Raw genomic sequence first — 21,747 nt, 5'->3', positions numbered from 1 at the left:
ACGGCCGCAGGAAGGAGAGGGGGGACACGGCTGCTGCCAACGGCTTTTAATGACGGGGGGGGGGGTGTATAAATTACAGGGGGGGGGTTATTAAGTGCCCCCCCAGGACCAGCCCGGGGGAGGGGGGGAAATCCACCCCCCAAAACGCCGCTCAGGGGCTCCCCGCCTCGGAGCCGGAGTCGGAATAGTCTGCCACCAGGGAGGTGGCGGCGGCAGGGGGGCCGCCCCCCCCTCGTCCCCCCCCTGCATCCGCTGGGGGCTGCGGGGGCCGGTCTCCCCCAGCTCCGTGGCCCCCCCGGGCTCCGCCGGCCCCTCGGCCCCCGCCTCCGCCGAGCGACGCCGCACGATGCCCAGGCCGGCGGGGGTCGGGGGGGGACCCCGCAGCGTTCGCGCCCCCCCCAGCTTGCGAAGGGTTTCGCCGGGGCGGCCGGGGGGGGCCGGGGGGAACCAGGAGCGGCTGGAAATCTCCGTCCGCTTCATCCGCTGCTTCTCCTCGTAGGCTGCGGGAAAGGCGGGGGGGGGGTGTCACAGGGGGTGGGGGGGGGACGGAGGTCCCCAGAGCCTTGTGGCCCCCCCCACCAGACCCCCCCCCCCCGACGCACAGTCGGGGCTGTGGTACTTGAGGAGCGCGGCCAAGCGCCGATCCTCCTCCGCCTCCGGCACCAGCGGGATGCTCAGCCCGGCCTTCGCCTGCAGCGCCGCCGCCTCCTCCTCCTCCTCGCGCAGCGTCTTCTTCTCCTCCTGGGGGGCGGGAGGTGGGGGGGACACACACACACACACACAGGGCCGTCAGCCCCCCCCGAAATCCGGGCGGAGGGGGGTCTGCGGGGACCCCCCCGGCTCGCCCTGAAGCGGCTGTTGAGGGCGAAGTCGTTGGGGACGGGGGGGGCAACGGGACACAGGGCCATCAGCCCCCCCGAAATCCGGGTGGAGGGGGTCTGGGGGGGGTCTGTGGCCCCCCCCCGCTCGGCTCACCCGAAGCACCCTGAGGCGGCTGTTGAGGGCAAGTTGTTGGGGATGGGGGGGGCAATGGGACACAGGGCTGTCAGCCCCCCTGAAAATCCAGGCAGGGGGGGTCTGCGGGGGACCCCCCCAGCTCGGCCTGAAGCGCCCTGAGGCGGCTGTTGAGGGTGACGTCATTGGGGACGGGGGGGACAATGGGACACAGGGCTGTCAGCCCCCCCCGAAATCCAGGTGGAGGGGGGTCTGGGGGGGCCCCTCTGGCTCACACTGAAGCGGCTGTTGAGGCGGCGTCGTTGGGGACGGGGGGGGCAACAGGACACAGGGCCATCAGCCCCCCCCAAAACTGTGTGGAGGGGGTCTGGGGGGGGCCTGGGGGGGTCTGGAGGGCCCCCCCCCCCCCCGAGCTCGCCCTGAAGTGCTGTGGGAGGCGGCTGTTGAGGGTGACGTCATTGGGGACAGGGAGGCAACGGGACACAGGGCCGTCAGCCCCCCCTGAAATCCGGGTGGAGGGGGTCTGGGGGGGTCTGGGGGGGACCTGGGGGGGTCTGTGGGCCCCCCCTCCCCCCTGGCTCACCCTGAAGCGCTGTTGGAGGCGGCTGTTGAGAGCGAAGTCGTTGGGGACAGGGGGGCAATGGGACACAGGGCTGTCAGCCCCCCGAAAATCCAGGTGGAGGGGGTCTGGGGGGGGCCTGGGGGGTGCCTGGGGGGGGCCTAGGGGGGTCTGTGGGGGCCCCCCCCCCGGCTCACCCTGAAGCGCCCTGAAGTGGCTGTTGAGGGCGAAGTCATTGGGGACGGGGGGGCAACGGGACACAGGGCTGTCAGCCCCCCGAAAATCCAGGTGGAGGGGGTCTGGGGGGGTCCGCCCCCCCCCGGCTCACCCTGAAGCGCCGTCGGAGGCGGCTGTTGAGAGCGCAGTCGTTGGGGATGGGGGGGCAATGGGACACAGGGCTGTCAGCCCCCCCCCGAAATCCGGGTGGAGGGGGTCTGGGGGGGGGCCTGGGGGGGGTCAGTGGGGGCCACCCCCCCCCGCTCACCCTGAAGCGCCGTCGGAGGCGGCTGTTGAGGGCGAAGTCGTCCTTCCAGGCGCTCTGGGCTTCCTGCAGCGTGGCCAGCGTGGGGACGGCTCGCTGCAGCGCCGCCCGGTCGGCCACCCCGTGCTCCAGCCGGAACATGGCGTCCGTCTCCAGCTTCTCCTTCTCCTCCCGCTCTGGAGGAAGGGGACGGTGACCGGGGGCGGGGGGGGGACGACACACGTCCCTGGGGTGTTTTGGGGGCACGGGGGGGGGGGGACTCACCGGTGGGCACGACCTGCTGGTTGTCCCCCCATGTCCCAGCGCTCCTCCTTGCGCCGGGCGCCGCTGACGATGACGTAGTCGCAGCCGGCCGGGTCCGTCTGCATCTCGATGTAGTTGACGCAGAGGTGACACTTCATCCGGAACCTGGGGACGGGGACACAGCCCGGGGCGGGGCGGGGGGGGGGTGTCGGGGACGGGGGTCCCTGCGCCTGCCCGCCGAGGAGCCGGGGGGGAACGACGCGCGCGGCCGCGGCCCCCACCTGTAGATGGGCGTCGTGTAGTAGGTGCCCACCTTCTTCTTCTCCGCGTTGTACCGCACGCCTGGCGGGGCACGGCGGATGCAGGGACACCGGGATGCGGGGACAGGCGGATTCAGGGACGCCGAGAGTTGGGGACAGGCGGATTCAGGGACACCGGGAGGTGGGGACAGGCGGATTCAGGGACATGAGAACGCAGGGACAGGCGGATTCAGGGACACCGGGAGTTGGGGACAGGCGGATTCGGGGACAGGTGGATTCAGGGACACCAGGAGTTGGGGACAGGCGGATTCGGGGACAGGCGGATTCAGGGACACCGGGAGTTGGGGACAGGCGGATTCAGGGACAGGCGGATTCAGGGACACCGGGAGTTGGGGACAGGCGGATTTGGAGACAGCGGATTTGGGGACAGGAGGATTCGGGGGCACACAGGGTTGGGGACAGGCGGATCTGGGGATACAGGGAGTTGGGGACAGGTGGCTTCAGGGACACCGGGAATTGGGGACAGGAGGATTCAGGGACAGGTGGATCTGGGGACACAGAGAGTTGGGGACATCTGGATCCAGGGACGTTGGATTTGGGAACAGGCGGATTTGGGGACAGGTGGATCTGGGGACAGTGGATTTGGGGACAGGCGGATTTGGGGACAGGCGGATTCGAGGACACACAGAGTTGGGGACAGGCGGATCTGGGGACAGGCGGATTCAGGGACACACGGAGTTGGGGACAGGCGGATCTGGGGACAGGCGGATTCGGGGACACATGGAGTTGGGGACAGGCGGATCTGGGGACACACGGAGTTGGGGACACACGGAGTTGGGGACAGGCGGATTCAGGGACACACAGAGTTGGGGACAGGCGGATCTGGGGACACACGGAGTTGGGGACAGGCGGATTCGGGGCCCGGAGGCGGCAGGACTCACCCATCCCGATGTGGTTCTTGCAGCCGTCGCACCAGATGTTAAAGGGCATCTCGAACCTGGGGGGGGGACACGGGACACGGCACGGGGACGTCACCGTCACCGTCACCGTGGTGGGGGGGACACGGGGCCGAGCCCCCGGCCGGGGGCAGGGACGCTGCGGGGGGGGTCCCCGGCCACTCACCTGATGATGAGGATGCCCTGGGCCAGCTTGCGGGCCCGCTCCCGCAGCGGGTGGCTGCCGTGGTACTTGTTGAGGGAGCCATGCTGGGGGGGAGGGGGGAAACAGGGGCGGGGGGGGGGTCAGTGGCCCCCGCCAGCCCCCTAGTTGCCCCCCAGTTGCCCCCGGGACGGAGCCGGGTGTCCCCGCAGCCCCCTCACCTTGGCCGGGTCGAAGTCGGGGGGGTAGTACTTGTTGGTGCCTTTGCGCTCGCCCTGGGGGGGGGAACAGGGGGGTCAGAGCCCGGCAGGGACCCCGGCGTGGCCACTGTGGCCACCATGCAGCTGTGGTGGCCCCGGTGGCCCCAGCATGGCCACGGTGGCCCTGGCGCAGCCGCAGCGGCCTCAGTACAGCTGGGGTGGCCCCAGTGCGGCCGCAGTGGCCCTAGTGCGATTGCGGTGGCCCCGGCATGACTGCGGTGGCCCCGGCGGCCCTGGTGTGGCCACAGTGGCCTAAGTGCAGCCGTGGTGACCCCGGCACGGCCACAGTGGCCCCAGCATGGCTGCGGTGGCCTCGGTACAGCCGTGGTGGCCCCAGCATGGCCACAGGGTCCCCGGTGTGGTTGTGGTGGCCCCAGCGTGGCCGTGGTGGCCCAGGCGTGGCTGTAGCGGCCCCAGCTTGGCCGCGGTGGCCCCAGCGTGGCCGTGGTGGCCCAGGCGTGGCCCCGGCCGCACTCACCATGGCGAAGGGTCTCTAGCGCTGCAGGACGGGACCTGGGGGGGGGACACACAAAGAGCCGCGTCACCGGGGGCGGGGGTGGGTCGTGGCCGGGAGGCTCCCAGTCTGTACTGGGAGAGAAACACCCCCCCAGTACGGGGTTACCGGTCACCAGGACGTACTGGGACAGGGCCCCCCCCTCCCAGTACGGGGACGAGGGGATGGGGCCCCCCCTCCCCGTACGGTTTTATGGTCACCAGTACATACTGGGACGGGGATATCCTCCCAGTATGGGCTCATCAGCCACCAGTATGTACTGGGACAGGGACACCCCCCCAGTATTGGGCTAAGGAGATGGGGCCCCCCCTCCCCGTACGGTTTTATGGCCACCAGTACGTACTGGGATGGGGATATCCTCCCAGTATGGGCTCACCAGTACGTACTGGGATGGGGATATCCTCCCAGTATGGGCTCACCAGCCACCAGTATGTACTGGGACGGGGTCCCCCCTCCCAGTACGGGGACAAGGGGATGGGGACACCCCTCCCAGTATAGTTTTATGGTCACCAGTATGTACTGGGACGAGACACCCCCCCGGCCAGTACGGGGATAACAGGATGGGGGCCCCCCCCTCCCAGTACGGTTTTATGGTCACCAGTATGTACTGGGATGGGGATGTCCTCCCAGTATGGGCTCACCAGTACGTACTGGGATGGGGATATCCTCCCAGTATGGGCTCACCAGCCACCAGTATGTACTGGGACGGGGTCCCCCCTCCCAGTACGGGGACAAGGGGATGGGGACACCCCTCCCAGTACGGTTTTATGGCCACCAGTACGTACTGGGACGGAGCCACCCCCCCAGTACGGGGTTACCGGTCACCAGGACGTACTGGGACGGGCCGCCCCCCCCCCATTAAAGGCCCCGGGCCCGGGCCCGGCCCCCCCCCGGCCCCACCGACCTCTTCCTGCTCCGCTCCTCGGTCCCCGCCCCTTCCGCCGCGTCACGCGCCGGCGAGTGACGTTTCCGGCGTCCCGGAAGGGGGAGGTGGGCGTGGCCTCGCGTGAAACCCCGCCCCTCCCGCGGCCCCCGCGCCTGCGCGCTGGGCGCCACGCGCCCCCTCACGGCGCCGCCGCCGCCTGCCCACGGCAACGGGCGCCATGGCAACGGGCACCTGCGGCCGCCCACGGCAACGGGCGCCATGGCAACGGGCACCTGCGGCCGCCCATGGCAACGGGGACCCTCGGCTGCCCATAGCAACGGGCGCCGTAGCAACGGGACCCGCAGCCGCCCGTGGTAACGGGGACCCACGGCCCCCCATGGCAACGGGTCTCCATAGCAACGGGACCCTCGGATGCCCTTGGAAACCAGGCCCCCCCCCCCCCTCCCCCCCCGCCGCTGTCCTCGGCTGAACCCGCCGCACACGCGTGGGACCCCCCCGCTCCCCGGGACCCCCCCCTCGGCCCCACGGGGCTGCGGGGTCTCCCCGGGGCCTGCGGGGGAGCCTGGACCCCGCTGCCCCCCCGGGCGGGGACAGGGGGAGCCGGGGCGGGGGGGGAGGGGGGGGGCGCGTCCTGGTGGCACCGCGGCCCCGTGTCCCTGTCCCCGTCCCCGGGGTTTGTGTCCCCGGGGGCACAGAGGGACCCCCGCGACGGCGACCTGGGTCCCCGGGGGGAGGGAGGCGTCCCCGTCCCCATCACCGCGACGGGGGCCCCAGGGGGGACAGAGCGGCCCCCATCCCCCTCACCAGGGTGTGTGTCCCCACGTCCCCAAGGGGACGGAGATGTCCCCGTCCCTGTCCCTGCTGCCATCCCGGCCTCATCCCTCCCTCCCTCCCTCCCTCCCCTGCCATCCCCGTGTCCCCGCCATCCCCACTGTCCCCGTGTCCCCAAGTCCCCGCCATCCCCGTGTCCCCGCCATCCCCGTGTCCCCACCATCCCTGTGTCCCCATCATCCCCGTGTCCCCGCCATCCCTGCTGTCCCCATGTCCCTGCCGTCCCCATGTCCCTGCCGTCCCTGCGCCCCCACTGTCCCCGTGTCCCCGCCATCCCCGCGTCTCCACCGTCTCCTTGCCCCCACTGTCCCCTCTGTCCCTGCTGTCCCCATGCCCCCGCTGTCCCCGTGTCCCCGCCATCCCTGTGTCCCCACTGTCCCCGTGTCCCCGCCATCCCCTTCCTCCGCCGTTCCTGCTGTCCCCGTGTCCCCGCCACCCCTGTGTCCCCACCGTCCCCGTGTCCCCACCATTCCCTGGAGCTACTGCGCTGCCGTGTCCCTGTGCCCCGGGGGGTCGGAGGGACGGAGGGACGGAGGGACAGGGGGACAGAGGGATGGAGGACAGAGGGACGGAGGGACAGGGGGACAGAGGGATGGAGGGACAGAGGGACGGAGGGACAGGGGGACAAGGGGACAGAGGGATGGAGGACAGAGGGATGGAGGGACGGAGGGACAGGGGGACAGGGGGACAGGGGGACAGAGGGATGGAGGGACAGGGGGACAGGGGGACAGAGGGATGGAGGGACAGAGGGATGGAGGGATGGAGGGACGGAGGGACAGGGGGACAAGGGGACAGAGGGATGGAGGGACGGAGGGACAGGGGGACAAGGGGACAGAGGGATGGAGGGACAGTGGGACAAGGGGACAGAGGGACAGGTGACCGGGCTCCGTCCCCTCCCCGGGCTCGGAAACCCCCCGTCCGCGGGGCCGAGCGATGCCCGCGCCGGCTGCCGGCACGGCGGGACGCCCATCTGTGCGCGGGGACACGGGGACACGGCGCCAGGGCCTCCGTCACCTCCCGCCCCACGGCCACGGGGACACGGGGGGGGGGGGGGGGGGGGGGGAGCTGGGCTGGGGGGGGCCCCGCGGCGGGCTCGGGGGGGGGGAAAGGGCTGAGCCCGGTGTCCGGCTGCGCTCAGCCCCACGGCCGGCACGCGCGGGCCGCCACGCACACACGTGCCGGGACGGGGCGACGGGCCCCGCACACGCGTGTGGGGCTGTGCACGTGTGTGTGGGGCTGTGCACACGCGTGTGGGGCTGTGCACGTGTGGGGGGGGCTGTGCACACGCGTGTGGGGCTGTGCACACAGATATGGGGCCACGCACACGCGTGTGGGGCTGCGCACATGGTATGCGGGGCCGCGCACCTGCACCTGTGGGGCTGTGCACGCACGCGTGTGGGGCCATTCACACATGTGTGGGGCTGTGCACACGCGTGTGGGGCCGTGCACATGGTGTGTGGGGCTGCGCACACGCGTCTGGGGCTGTGCACATGCACATGTGGGGCTGTGCACACACATGTGGGGCCGTGCACACGCGTGTGGGGCCGTGCACATGGTGTGTGGGGCCGCGTGCATGCACATGTGGGGCCGTGCACACGCGTGTGGGGCCGTTCGCACATGTGTGGGGCCGTGCACACGCATGTCAGGTCATGCACACGCGTGTGGGGCCGTGCACACACGTGCTGGGGATCTGTGGGGCTGGGGGGGGTGTTTGGGGGGGGCTGCGGGGGGTGTTTGGGGGGATCTGTGGGGCTGGGGGGGGTGTTTGGGCTGGGGGGTGCCCCCCAACTCTCCAGCAGTGGGGGCCACGGGTGGCCGTGGGGCCGGTGGCCCTGTCCCAGCCCCGCACTCTGTGTGTGTGTGTGTCCCCCACCCCCCGCGCCCCCCCTCCGGCCCCGTCTGCGGGTGGGGGCGCTTTTGGGGGGAAAAGGGGCAGAAATGGCAAAGCTGCCCCACACTGGGGGGGGGGAGTGGGGGGGTGTCTCTGTCGTCCCCCCCCGATGGAGATGGACCCCGAGCACCCCCCCTCGCCCCGCTCCAGGCTGGGAGTGGGGGGGACGCAGAAGGGGGATGTCCCCCCCCCGTATGTCCCCCCCCCCCCTTATGTCCCCCCCCCCGTGTGTGTGTGTCCCCCCCGTGTCGCTGCTGGCGCGTGGCCGGGGACAAAAGCGCGGCGGGGACAAAGGGCGCTGACGTCAGGCGCGGGGCTGGGGGCTCCCCCCGGCCTCATTCCGCCGCCGCTGGGACACACACACACACACACACACACACACACACGGGGGGGGGGGGGGGGGGGGGGCCAACCTCCCCTGGCCATCAGCCTGCCCCCCCCCCCCCCCGTGCGACACGGGGCCTTGCACGGGGCCTCGCGTGGGCAGGGTGGCCCTGCACGGCCTCGCACGGGGACGTCGCACAACCGTGTCACACCCCGAGCATGACTGTGTCACACCCTCACACGGGGACGTTGCACAACCGTGTCACACCCTTGCACGGGGACATCGCACAACTGTGTCACACCCCGAGCCTGGGATGTCGCACAACCGTGTCACACCCCGAGCACAACCGTGTCACACCCTCGCACGGGGACGTTGTACAACTGTGTCACACCCCGAGCACAAACACCCTCGCACGGGGACGTTGCACAACCGTGTCACACCCCGAGCACAACCGTGTCACACCCTCGCAAGGGGACGTTGCACAACCGTGTCACACCCCGAGCACAACCGTGTCACACCCTCGCACGGGGACGTTGCACAACTGTGTCACACCCCGAGCACAACCGTGTCACACCCTCGCACGGGGACGTCGCACAACTGTGTCACACCCCGAGCACAACCGTGTCACACCCTCGCACGGGGACGTTGTACAACCGTGTCACACCCCGAGCACAACCGTGTCACACCCTCGCACGGGGACGTTGTACAACCGTGTCACACCCCGAGCACAACCGTGTCACACCCTCGCACGGGGACGTTGTACAACCGTGTCACACCCCGAGCACGACTGTGTCACACCCTCGCACGGGGACGTTGCACAACCGTGTCACACCCCGAGCACAACCGTGTCACACCCTCGCACGGGGACGTTGTACAACCGTGTCACACCCCGAGCACAACCGTGTCACACCCTCGCACAGGGACGTTGCACAACCGTGTCACACCCCGAGCCACAACCGTGTCACACCCTCGCACAGGGACGTCGCACAACTGTGTCACACCCCGAGCACAACCGTGTCACACCCTCGCACGGGGACGTTGTACAACTGTGTCACACCCCGAGCACAACCGTGTCACACCCTCGCACAGGGACGTTGTACAACCGTGTCACACCCCGAGCACAACCGTGTCACACCCTCGCACGGGGACGTTGCACAACCGTGTCACACCCCGAGCACGACTGTGTCACACCCCGAGCACAACCGTGTCACACCCTCGCACGGGGACGTTGCACAACCGTGTCACACCCCGAGCATGACTGTGTCACACCCTGAGAACAACCGTGTCACACCCTCGCACGGGGACGTTGTACAACCGTGTCACACCCCGAGCACAACCATGTCACACCCTCGCACGGGGATGTTGCACAACCATGTCACACCCCGAGCACAACCGTGTCACACCCTGAGCACGGGGACGTCGCACAACCGTGTCACACCCCGAGAACAACCGTGTCACACCCTCGCACGGGGACGTCGGCACAACCATGTCACACCCCGAGCACGACTGTGTCACACCCTCGCACGGGGACATTGCACACCCGTGTCACACCCCGAGCACAACCGTGTCACACCCTCGCACGGGGACGTCGCACACCCGTGTCACACCCCGAGCACGACTGTGTCACACCCTCGCACGGGGACATTGCACACCCCGTGCACGACCGCGTACACCCTCGCACGGGGACGTTGCACAACGGCGCGCAGCCCTGCACGCCCTCCCGCGGAGCCATTGCACACCCCGTGCACAACCGCGCACACCCTGGCACGGGGACGTTGCACACCCTGCACGCACCCCCCGGGCCTTGCACGCCCGCCCCACCCCCCGTTGGCGCTGGCACGAGGCCGTGCACACGCGTGACGCGCCGTCCTGCCCGTGCGCCTTCGCACACGCGTGTGCACCGTGTGCATCCCCTCCCCCCCCCCCCCGTGCTTTGCACCCCCGGGACCCCCGTCCCACCACCCCGGCCTGAGCCCGCGCCCGGGGGGGGCCCATTGGGTGCTGCCCCCCCATCCCCAGGACCCCCTGCCCGCCCCCCCCCTCCCCATCGCCCCCCCCAGCACCCCCAGACCCCCCCATCCACCTCCCTCCCCATCGCCCCCCCCAGAGCCTCCCCACCCCCCTCCCCACTGCCCCCCCAGCACCCCCTGCCCCCCCCCCTCCTCCTCCTCCCTCCCCATGGCCCCCCCTGTGCCCCACCAGCACCCTCTGCCCCCCCGCCCCCCCATCTCTTCCCCCCCCCGAAACCCCCTGACCCCCTCCTCCTCCTCCTCCTCCCACCCCAGCACCCCTGCCCCCCCATCACTTCCCCCCCCCCCGAAACCCCCTGAACCACCCCCCCCCCCCCCCTCCCCACCGCCCCCCCCCCCAGCACCGCGCTCCTTTTAGGAGGAGGAGGAGGAGGCGGCGGGGGGAGGAAGAGCCCCGCGGGCAGGCGGGGGGGGGGGGGGGGGAGGAGGCGGGGGGGGGGTGGGAAGGAGGGAGGGGGGGGGAGGAGGAGGAGGAGGGGGGGGAGGAGGCGGGGGGGTGGGAAGGAGCGGGAGGAGGAGGAGGAGGAGGAGGAGGAGCGCGGAGGCTCTGCCGCAGCCCGGCCCGATGGGCCCCGCCGCCCCGCTGCTGCCGGGGGGCTGACGGCGACCCCCGCCCGGCCCCGCCGTGCCCGAGGGGGGGGGGGGACGCCCCCTCCCTCCCCCCGCCGCCGCCGCCGCCGCCGCCGCCTTTCCCTTTCGCCGCGGCTCTTTTATAACCCCCCCCTTTTTTTTTTTTTTTTTTTTAATTTTTGGGCGATTTTGGAATTTATTTATTTATTTTTAAAAATTTTTTCTTTTTTTTTTTTTTTTTTTTTTTTCTCTCTTCCGTGTGTGTGCGGTTTGGTGGGGGGGGAAAGATTTTTGGCCCCTTCCCGCGGCTGCCGGGGGCGGCGGGACGCGCTCACCGGCCGCGGGGGGGGGTTGGTTTTTTTTTGGGGGGGGGTTTTGGTTTTTTTTTTGACACCACCCCCCCCCCCCCCCCCCACCCTCCCGGAGGCCGCTCGGGGCGAGGAATTGGCGCAGCCGGGCCCCCCACCCCCCAGCTGCTGCAGCGGGGCACCTCGGCACCCCCCCCACGGGATCCGCATCGCCGGGACCCCCCCCACCAACCTCCCCCCCCACCCCGGGGGGTGCCGCACAGACACCCCCCCACCCCCCCCCCCCGCTGCCGGATTGCGGGGGGGGGCATCGCAGAGGAAGGATGCTCGGGCCGGTCCCCGCTCCCGCCGGCTGAGCGACCCCCCCCCGCCCCCCAACCCCGCCGCCAAATCCCGGCCGGGACGGACCCCCCCCTTCCCCCCCACCCCCCTTCTCCTTCCCCCCCCCCTCCTCCCCCCCCCCCCCCTCCTTTTTCCCGGCCCATGGGATGTGATGAGCTTCTCGGCGGCGCCGGCCTCAGCAGCGTGACCCCCCCCGCGCCATGGCTCGTTTCGGGGACGAGGTGCCGGCCCGTTACGGGGCGGGAGGCGGCGGAACCGGCGGCCCCGGCTCGGCGGCGGCGGCGGCGGCGGCGGCGGCGGCGGCGGCGGGGGTGCGGGGCGCGGGGGGGGCCCGGCAGGGCGGCCCCCCCGGGGCGCAGAGGATGTACAAGCAGTCGATGGCCCAGCGCGCCCGCACCATGGCTCTCTACAACCCCATCCCCGTGCGGCAGAACTGCCTGACCGTCAACCGCTCCCTCTTCCTCTTCAGCGAGGACAACGTGGTGAGGAAATACGCCAAAAAGATCACCGAATGGCCATATCCTTTGGGGGGGGGGCACGGGGGGCGGGGGGGGGGCTGCCTCTGCACACACACACACACACACACACACACACACACCCCCCATGGCGGGGGGACACCCACCGCCCAGCACCCAGCACCCCACGCCCGGCCCCGCGGCCCCGGCCCTCTGCCCTGCATGGGGTCCCCCTCCTTGTACTGGGGTCCCCAGCCCCGTACTGGGGTCCCCAGCCCCATACTGGGGTCTCCATCCTCATACTGGGGTCCCCATTCTCATACTGGGGTCCCCGTCCCCGTACTGGGGTCTCCATCCTCGTACTGGGGTCCCCATTCTCATACTGGGGTCTCCATCCCCATACTGGGGTCTCCATCCCCGTACTGGGGTCCCCATTCTCATACTGGAGTCCCCATCCCCGTACTGGGGTCCCCATCCCCGCACTGGGGTCCCCATTCTCATACTGGGGTCCCCAGCCCCGCACTGGGGTCTCCATCCCCACACTGGGGTCTCCATCCCCATCCTGGGGTCCCCAACCCCATCCCGTGGTCCCCAACCCCATCCCGTGGTCCCCGTGTCCTGCACCAGGTCCCCGTCCCCGTACCGGGGTCCCCGTCCCCTTGCCCTGCACCACGTCCCCGTCCCCCTGCTGGGGACCCCGTTTCCCTGCCCTGCGCCAGCTCCCTGTCCCCACGCCGTGTCCCCGTCCCCACACCGGGGACCCCGTCTCCCTGCCCTGCACCGTGTCCCCGTCCCCCTCCCCCTGACCCGCGCTGGGGTCCCTGTCCCCGTGTCCTGCACCGTGTCCCCGTCCTCATATTGGGGTCCCCATTCACCCGACCCACACTGGGGTCCCTGTCCCCATGTCCCTCACCGTGTCCCCGTCCCCGTGCCTTGTCCCCATCCCCCCGACCCGCATTGGGGTCCCTGTCCCCATGTCCCTCACCGTGTCCCCATCCCCCCGACCCGCACTGGGGTCCCCATGTCCCCGTCCTGGGGTCCCCGTCCCCTGCCCCGTCCCCATCCCCGTGCCCCGGGGGGTCCAGCCCATCCTGGGGGGCCGGGGGTGGGGGACCCCATTGCACCAGCATCTCCCGGTGCCCTAATTGGGGGGGGGGGGGTGGAGGGGGGAGAGATGACCTGGCCCCCCCCGTGTCCCTGCTGTGCCCCTCGGCGTGGGGCTCAGCCCCACCAGCCCCCCCCTGTGCCAGCAGAGCCCGTCTCCGTCACCCTGGGGTGCCCCCAGGCTGGGGGTGTCCCCAGGTGTCCCCCCCCTCTCCCCAGAGCCCACCCGCGGGGGCATTTTGGGGTGCGGGGACGTTTCGGGTCATCGCTGCCCTTGGGGTTGTCCCCCCCCCCACCTCCCCCGTGCCCCAAAACCCTCCGCCGGGAGCAGCACCCAAAAAGGGGCCATTGTCACCCAAGGGGGGGCCATTGTCACCCAGAAAGGGCCACCGTCGCTGCTCCTCGTGGCCATGAGGGCCGCGGGCGGGCTGGGGGGGGCACGGCGCGGTTTCGGGGTGCTCGCCACCGGCTCCGGCCCTGCCACGAGCCCCCCCCCGGGCCTTTGGGGGACCCCCCGTACCCCGGGACCGGGCAGGGTTTGGGCAGCGGGTGCTGCCGGTGCCCGGCGTTGTGCCGCAGCCGCGGTGCCGCGGTGAGGGGCGGCGGGGGCTGGCGGCCGGTGCAGCACCCAAATGTCCGCCCTGGCGCGGGGACGGTGCCGCCGGCGTGGGGAGCAAAGCCTGGGGGGGAAAAGGGGGGTTTTGGTGTTTTTTGTTTTTTTTTTATTGCCCGCGTGGTTTTTTTATTGCCGGTGCGTGGCCGTGCCGTGCCGTGGCCGTGCCGCAGCACCCTCCCGGCTGTAGCATCCCGGGGGGCAGGATCCGGCGCCCCGAGAGCCGCCATGCCGGGCCCTGCCGCGGGGAAGGGGCTTCGTGGCGGCGGGGAAGGGTCGGGGGGGGCCCCGCCGGTGGGTGCCGGGGGTGCCGGGGAGGGTGATGCGCGGCGGCCGCCCACCCCGAGCCCCGGCGGGCCCCATCCTGCGGGTGCGCGGAGCCTCCCCCGCCGTCACGACGGCCGGGAGCGAGGGGGCGGCGGGATCCCTTGGACCCGGGGCGGGGGGGGATCGCTCCCGACGCCCCCCCAAAGCCCCTCCTGCGCCACGGCTCCCCGTGGGGGTCCCGGTGGCCGGAGAGCTGTGCCGTGCCGGGTAGCCGTGCCGGTAGCCGTGTTGGTGGCCGTGTCGGTAGCTGCGCGGTGCCGGTAGCCGCGCTGTGCCAGATTGCTGTGCTGCATCGCCGTGCCGAGCCGGCCGTGCCGGAGGGAGCTGCGCTGCCCCGGATAACCGTGCCGTGCCAGAGAGCCGTGCCGGGAACCGTGCCGTGCCGGGCAGCTGCGCCAGATCGCTGTGCTGTGGCCGAGAGCCGTGCCAGAGAACCTCACTGTGCCGGAGCGCCGTGGCCAGTGGCCCTGCTGTGCCGGAGAGCCATGCCAGGCCATGGGGCCGTGCCAAATGGCCGTGCCATGTAGCCATGCCGGGGCAGGTAGCCGTGCCAAATGGCTGCGCCCCGTGACCGCAGGGCCGTGGCAGACGGTTGTGCCAGGCTGCGTAGGGAAGCCGGATTGCCACGCCAGGTAGCCGTGCTGTGCCGGAAAACCGTGCTGGAAAGTCTTGCCATGCCAGATAGCTGTGCCAGAGAGCCGTGCCATGCCGGATAGCCATGCCAGATAGCTATGCCATGCCGGATGGCTGTGCCATGATGGATAGCCGTGCCAGATAGCCATGCCATGCCAGATGGCCGTGCCAGAAAGCCGTGCCATGCCAGATAGCTGTGCCAGATAGCCGTGCCATGCCGGATAGCCGTGCCGGAAAGCCATGCTGTGCTGGATAGCCATGCCGGATAGCCGTGCCATGCCGGATAGCCGTGCCATGCCAGATAGCCGTGCCAGATAGCCATGGGGCAGCTCTGCCGGGGCTCCCGGGGGCTGTGTGGGGCTGGCGGCACAAAACGGTGGCGAACGGGGGGTCCCGCTCCACAGCCACGTAACACAGGACGTGCCGTGGGGCTGCAGGATGGGGGTCTTTAACCCCTCCGTCCCCTGCTCGGCCGTCACCGCCGCCGCCACCCGCCCGGCATTGCGTGCGGCCGCGGTGCCGGTGCCGTGGGGCCTGTGCCGGGCAGGGGGGGACGCGCTCACCCAACGCAGGCCCCGGCACCGCAGGCGGACGGCGGCGTCCCTGCCCGGGTGCCGGTGGGGCCAGGCGGGTGCCATGTAGGTCTCCCCGGGTCCCGCTGTCACCGCGGTGCTTTGATCGCCGCCGGCTCGCGGCGGGCGAGAGGCGTCGTGCCGAGGAGCCGGGGCTGCCGGGTCGCGCCTTTGATGGGGAAACTAATGAGCTGCGGAGCACGTGGGCGCTGGTGGCAGCCGGGGCCCGTGTCCCTGCCGCCAACCGCCGCCGGCGCAGGGGGGTCCCCAACCCCTCTCCGCTCTGGGCCCCCCCCGGCCCCTCTCCTGCCTCGGTTTCCCCGAGCGGCCCGGTTCGGGGGGGACGCCAGGCCCCCGCGGGCTCTGCCCAGCCGGATTTTCCTTGACTCGGCCGCACTCCTTTTGAATACATGATTTTAGCCACCATCATCGCGAACTGCATCGTCCTGGCGCTGGAGCAGCACCTGCCCGACGAGGACAAGACCCCCATGTCGGAGCGGCTGGTGAGCGCGGGGCTGGCGGGGGGCTCCGCAGAGGGACCCTGGCCACCCCATGGGCTCTGGTGGGGGTCCGTGGCCACCTCTGTGGCTCTGGCAAGGGTCTGTGGCCACCCCGGGGGCTCTGGAGAGGGTCCCTGGCCAGTCTGGGGCCTCTGCAGAGGTTTTTTGGCCACCTCAGGGTTTCCAGAGAGGGTCCCTGGCCACCTCTGTGGCTCTAGTGAGGGTCCCTGGCCACCCCAGAGGCTCTGGCAAGGGTCCCTGACCCACTGTGGGGTCTCTGGTGCAGATCCCCGGCCACCCCAGGGGCTCTGATGAGGGTCCCCGACCCTCTGCTGTGGGTCCCCGGTCACCCCGGCGTGGGCAGCAGAAGCAGGGCTGGCTGCCAGCCTGCACCACGACAACAGCCGGCACCCGGCACACGGTGGCCGCGGCTCCCTGGTCTCCCCGGACCCGCCGGCGTCCCAGTTTCCTCCTTGCTGGGAATCTGGGCCACACCGGGAACGGCAGCCGCCTCCGCCCCACAGCACCTGGGGACAGGGGGGGACGACACACGGGGCCAGCGGCCGCCCTGATGCCCCCTCACCCCTTGGGCTGGGAGCGTGGGGGGGGGGGTGTCCCCGTGTCCCCCCCCCCTCTGTGCGGTGGCCTCAGGCCTGTCCCCGTCCCCAGGACGACACGGAGCCGTACTTCATCGGCATCTTCTGCTTCGAGGCGGGGATCAAGATCATCGCACTGGGCTTCGCCTTCCACAAAGGCTCCTACCTGCGCAACGGCTGGAACGTGATGGATTTCGTGGTCGTCCTCACCGGGTGAGGCCCCCGTCCCCGTCCTCCCGCTCCGCTGCCGTGGGGCTGCCTGTGCGCGGCCACGCGTGTGTGTGTGTGTCACCCCTGCGCCCTCCGTGCGGCAGACCCACGCGTGTGCGTGCTGGCGTGCAACATACAGACCCCCCCCCGCCTTGCGTGCCCAGGATGCGTGTGCACGCGTGCGTGTACATGTGTGCACACGCGTGTGCAGGGCCCCCGTGCGCGGGGCTGTGCCTGCCGGCGGTGCCGGGCGTCAGCAGCGCCTGCGGGGCCGGGCGAGACGTTAATTATGGCCTGTGGGGCTCGTCCCGCTTCCCCGCTGGCAGCAACTGCCTCTTTACGCTGTCACAATATTTCCCGGCGCCGCCACTCACCGGCCCGGCTCACGCACCCCCCGCCGCTGCTCCGGCAGCAGCCCTGGCTCCCTGGCCACGGCACCCCCCCCGGCCACGGCACCCCCCGGGCAGCCGCTGCCCCCCCCGCCCACGGCACCCCGCTCCCTCCAAGTGTTCACCCTCCTGCCGGGAGAGCCGGTGGGGAAACTGAGGCAGGGAGCAGCGGGGCTGGTTGGGGGGGACACACAGCCCGGTCTGTGCCGTACCTGCCCCATGGCCCCGCGAGCGCTCGACCGCAGCGGGGGGTGCTCTTTGGCTGCTTCATTTTGCCCCCGCCCCCTGCGCCCTGCTCCCCTCAGGCACCCTGTTCCCCACCCCCTGCCAAACACTCCCCTGCTCCCCCCCCAACGGTCCCCCCTTGCTCCCCCTGCACCCTGTTTCCCCTTCACCCCGCTCCCCCCTTCGCCCCCCAGCACCCCTTGCACCCTGTTCCTCCCTTGCTCCCTGCCTGCCCCCTTCCCCCCCCCGAAAGCCTGCTCCCCACTTTGCTCCCCGCCTTGTCCCCCCCCCAGCACCAGCCCTACCCCTCTGAAAGAGCCACGGTGTTGCTGGGGCAATGGGGGTGAATGAACTGGGGGGGGACCCGTAGTGGGATAAATGGGGGTGAATGGGGGTCATGGGGATGAATGGGAGTGAATGGGTTAACGGGCATGAATGGGGCTGCCTGGGGTGAATGGGGGTGAATGGGGTAACTGGGGTGAATGGGGATGAATGGGGATGAATGGGGGTGAATGGGGGTCACTGGAATGAATGGGAATGAATGGGGGTGAATGGGGGTGATGGGGGTGAATGGGGGCTGGCCGGTTGCCATGGTAACAGGCGGCAGGAAGGGACCATCCGCGGGGTCGGGGGGGGGCCGTGGGGCCGGCAATGGGCCCCCGGGCTGCGTCCGAGCACCTGGGTCCCCCCCGGCTCCTCAGGGACCCCCCGGGCTGGTGCTGGCTGGGGGCTGTGACACCCCCCCCCCCCCCCAGGCCGGGCCCGGCTCCAGCCTCAGCCCCGGCAGCGCCGCCGCGCTTGGCCCGGAAAGGCTAAATATAGCCCAGCGCTGCCGCCCGCGCCGCCGGCACCCGCTCCCGGCACGGCCGTGGGCACGTGGGCATGCGGCGGGGACGCGGGGGCTCGCGGTGGCCACGATGGCACGGCCGTGGGCATGTGGGCATGCGGCGGGGACGCGGGGGCTCGCGGTGGCCGCGGTGGCCACGATGGCACGGCCGTGGGCACGTGGGCATGCGGCGGGGACGCGGGGGCTCGCGGTGGCCACGATGGCACGGCCGTGGGCACGTGGGCATGCGGCAGGGACGTGGGGGCTCGCGGTGGCCGTGATGGCACAGCTGCAGGCACGTGGGCATACAGCGAGGATGTGGGGGCTCACGGTGGCCATGGTGGCATGGCTGTGGGCATGTGGTGAAGATGTGGGGGCTCGCGGTGGCCACGATGGCACAGACATGGGTGTTAGGGCTCCTGGTGGCCGTGATGCCATGACTGTGGTCTTGTGGGGATGTGATGGGAACACGGGGGCTCATGGTGGCCGTGATGGCATGGCTGTGGCCACGTGGCCATGTGGCAGGGACGTGGGGGTTCATGGTGGCCATGACAGTGTAGCCGCAGGGCACATAGTGGCCCATGGAGGATGTGTGGCTCTGTAGTCCTGTGGTGGCTCTTGGTGGCCGTGATGGCACAGCCCCTTGGGGGGCACGTGGCCGGGCTGGGAAATTGTGGCTCTTGGTGGCCACACGATGGCATGGCCGTGGGGGCTGCCTGGCCAGGCTGGCACGTGGTGGCCCATGTGGGACATGCCCATGGTGGCCCATGGGGACGGTGGCTCGCGGTGGCATGGCCGGCGGGGGTCCCCGGCTGCGTCGGGGTGCAATGGGGGGGGGTCCCCACCCGCTGACCCCCTGTCGCCCGCAGCATCCTGGCCACGGTGGGCTCCCAGTTCGACCTGCGGACGCTGCGGGCCGTGCGCGTGCTCCGGCCCCTCAAGCTGGTCTCGGGGATCCCAAGTGAGTGCTGGGGGGGTCCGGGGGGGGTCCGGGGAGGGGGGGGTGTTCGGGGGGGGGGGTGTGGCGGCCGCTCAGCCCCGTCTGGCGCAGGTTTACAAGTCGTCCTGAAGTCCATCATGAAGGCGATGATCCCGCTGCTGCAGATCGGCCTCCTCCTGTTTTTCGCGATCCTCATTTTTGCAATCATAGGATTAGAGTTTTATATGGGCAAATTTCACACCACCTGCTTCGACCTGGTGACGGGTAGGTCTGGGACCGCCCCCCCCCCCCCCAAATCCCCTCCCAAATCCCCCCCGAACCCTCCAAATCCCCCCCGCACCCCTCCTCGCCCCTCCCCACACCCCTCCCTGCCTCAGTTTCCCCACTGGGGAGGGCTCGGTGCCCGCTGTGGGGCTGGGACTGGGGCTGGGGCTGGGGGGCCACCTCCTTCCCCCCCCCCCCCTCCGCCCCCCGCCTTCCCCAGCTCCCTGGGCCCGTGGCCCGCGCCCGATATGGAACGGCCTAATTACTTCTCTCCCCTGATGAAGATGCCGTTAATTGGCGGGAGCTATTTCTGCCCGGCGGCCGCGTCAGCACTATGGAGGGGGCCGGGCTGAGGGAGGCTGCGGCGGAGGGGGGCGGGGGGGGGGTGGATGGTGATGATGATGATGATGATGATGATGATGGGGGGGGGGGTGTCTGGGGTTGAAAAGCGGGGGGTGGGAGCCATCCCTGGCTCCGTCTGTGCGTGTGTCCCCCCCGCCGCCCCCAGACGAGATCAAGGTGGAAGTCCCCTGCGGGACGGACGAGCCGGCGCGGATCTGCCCCAACGGCACCAAGTGCAAGAAGTACTGGGAGGGCCCCAACTACGGCATCACCCAGTTCGACAACATCCTCTTCGCCGTCCTGACCGTCTTCCAGTGCATCACCATGGAAGGGTGGACAGACCTCCTCTACTATGTGAGCCGCCCCCCGCCCTGTGGGGCGCCCCCCGCCTCCCTTCTTTCCCCATCGAAGCCGCCTTCCGTCCCCCGAAGGGGTCCCCAAGCTGTCCCCGAGGGTATCCCCAAAGCATCCCCAAGGGGGTCCCCGCTCACCGCCCCCACCCCAGCAGGTGAACATGGATGAAGAAAGATGGGGTGCAGCCCCCCCCCCCAAAAAAAGCCAGAGGAGGGTACCCCAAAAAAAGGATGCTGGGGTCCCCCCTCTGCCAGCAGCCCCGAGTCCTGCAGGGACGCTCTGCGTCCCCCCCCGGCCCCCCCGTGTCTCCCACATCCCCCACATCAGGGGGACGCCAGGGGGTTTGGGGGTCACCAGCCCACCGCGGGGGGGGGACACGACACGCCAGTGCTGCCACACCACCCCTGGGGCGACAGCCAGCCACAGAAACGGGGCCATGGCTGTGCCCTGTCCCCCCCCCCCCCCAGCTCATGGGGACCCTCCTGGCTCGTGGGACCCCCCCAGTTCATTGGGACCCCCCCTGGATTGTGGGGCCCCCCACCCCTGACCACTCCTTCCCCCCCCATCCCCCAGCGCATGGGATGCCCCTGGCTTGTGGGACCCCCCCAGCTCATGCGGACCCCCCCCAGCTGATGGGATCCCCCCCACCACGCCTGACCCCTCCTTTCCCCCCCCGCCCAGAGCAACGATGCCTCAGGGAACACTTGGAACTGGCTGTACTTCATCCCCCTCATCATCATCGGCTCCTTTTTTATGCTGAACCTTGTGCTGGGGGTGCTGTCTGGGTAAGCGGTTGGGGATGGCGGGGGGGGAACCTGGCAGGGCTCGTGGGAGGTGGGGGGGTCTCACCCCCCCGGCCCCCCCCCACCCTGACTCCGGCCCCGCAGGGAGTTTGCCAAAGAGCGGGAGCGGGTGGAAAACCGCCGAGCCTTCCTGAAGCTGCGGCGGCAGCAGCAGATCGAGCGGGAGCTCAACGGCTACATGGAGTGGATCTCCAAGGCGGGTGAGGACCCCCCCGGACCCCCCCATCCCCCGGGACCCCCCCACTTCCCCCCGCCCCGCTGAGCCCCCGGCTTTTCTCTCAGAAGAAGTGATCCTGGCGGAGGACGAGACCGAGGGAGAGCCCCGGCACCCCTTTGATGGTAAGTGCCCTGCCCCGGCACGTGGCCCGGGGGCCGGGGGGAGGCCGCCCCGGGGTGGGGGGGTCCCGGTGGGGACCCCCGGGTGACGCCCGCCTCCCTCTGCCCCTCGCCCCTGCGGGAGCTCTCCGGAGGGCCACCATCAAGAAGAGCAAGACGGACCTGCTGAGCCCTGAGGATGCCGAGGAGCAGCTGGCCGACATCTCCTCCGTGGGTGGGTGGGGGCTGAGGGGTGGGGAGGTGCTGGGGTCATGGGTGGGGGGGTCATGGGTGACGGGGTGATGGGCGGGGAGACGATGGGTGATGGGTTGGGGGGCGATGGGGTGATGGATGATGGGTGGGGGGGTCATGGGTGATGGTGGGGAGATGATGGGTGATGGGTTGGGGGGTGATGGGGTGATGGATGATGGGTGGGGGAGTCATGGGTGATGGTGGGGAGATGATGGGTGGTGGGTTGGGGGGTGATGGGGTGATGGATGATGGGTGGGGGAGTCATGGGTGACGGGGTGATGGGCGGGGAGACGATGGGTGATGGGTTGGGGGGCGATGGGGTGATGGATGATGGGTGGGGGGGTCATGGGTGACGGGGTGATGGGTGGGGAGATGATGGGTGATGGGTTGGGGGGCGATGGGGTCATGGATGATGGGTGGGGGGGTCATGGGTGATGGGGTGATGGGTGTTGGGGTCATGGATGACGAGTGGGGG

At 70.7% G+C, this 21,747-nt stretch overlaps 2 protein-coding genes across 6 annotated transcripts in view; one reads left to right on the top strand and one right to left on the bottom strand.

Moving 5' to 3' along the window:
- Positions 1-31: 31 nt before the first annotated feature.
- YJU2B (YJU2 splicing factor homolog B) lies at positions 32-5,692 on the bottom strand. The gene is given in 11 exon segments (XM_074567070.1): positions 32-500; positions 603-741; positions 1,998-2,170; positions 2,259-2,286; positions 2,288-2,402; positions 2,519-2,579; positions 3,439-3,494; positions 3,620-3,702; positions 3,817-3,870; positions 4,334-4,368; positions 5,274-5,692. Coding segments are annotated over 10 exon segments (1,122 nt in total). The 5' UTR covers positions 4,337-4,368; positions 5,274-5,692; the 3' UTR covers positions 32-90.
- Positions 5,693-11,688: 5,996 nt separating this feature from the next.
- The window catches only part of CACNA1A (calcium voltage-gated channel subunit alpha1 A), a 45,834-nt gene continuing 35,775 nt past the window's right edge, over positions 11,689-21,747 (top strand). For 3 of the 5 annotated variants that reach the window (XM_074566997.1, XM_074566996.1, XM_074566995.1), the window contains exons 1-10: positions 11,689-12,069; positions 15,654-15,759; positions 16,426-16,565; positions 18,872-18,963; positions 19,054-19,206; positions 19,715-19,902; positions 20,584-20,687; positions 20,790-20,905; positions 20,988-21,044; positions 21,166-21,255. In XM_074566997.1, coding sequence (XP_074423098.1) covers positions 11,753-12,069; positions 15,654-15,759; positions 16,426-16,565; positions 18,872-18,963; positions 19,054-19,206; positions 19,715-19,902; positions 20,584-20,687; positions 20,790-20,905; positions 20,988-21,044; positions 21,166-21,255 — 1,363 coding nt within the window. In that variant the 5' untranslated portion in view covers positions 11,689-11,752. Of the gene's footprint in view, positions 12,070-15,653; positions 15,760-16,425; positions 16,566-18,871; positions 18,964-19,053; positions 19,207-19,714; positions 19,903-20,583; positions 20,688-20,789; positions 20,906-20,987; positions 21,046-21,163; positions 21,256-21,747 lie in introns of all 5 variants that reach the window. The other 2 variants (XM_074566994.1, XM_074566993.1) reach the window with 1 other exon arrangement.

Source organism: Larus michahellis, chromosome 25 (genome assembly GCF_964199755.1).
Source record: "Larus michahellis chromosome 25, bLarMic1.1, whole genome shotgun sequence".
Taxonomy (NCBI): Eukaryota; Metazoa; Chordata; class Aves; order Charadriiformes; family Laridae; genus Larus; species Larus michahellis.
The sequence above is the reverse complement of the archived record's forward strand: the minus strand, read 5'-3'. Positions and strand labels throughout refer to the sequence as shown.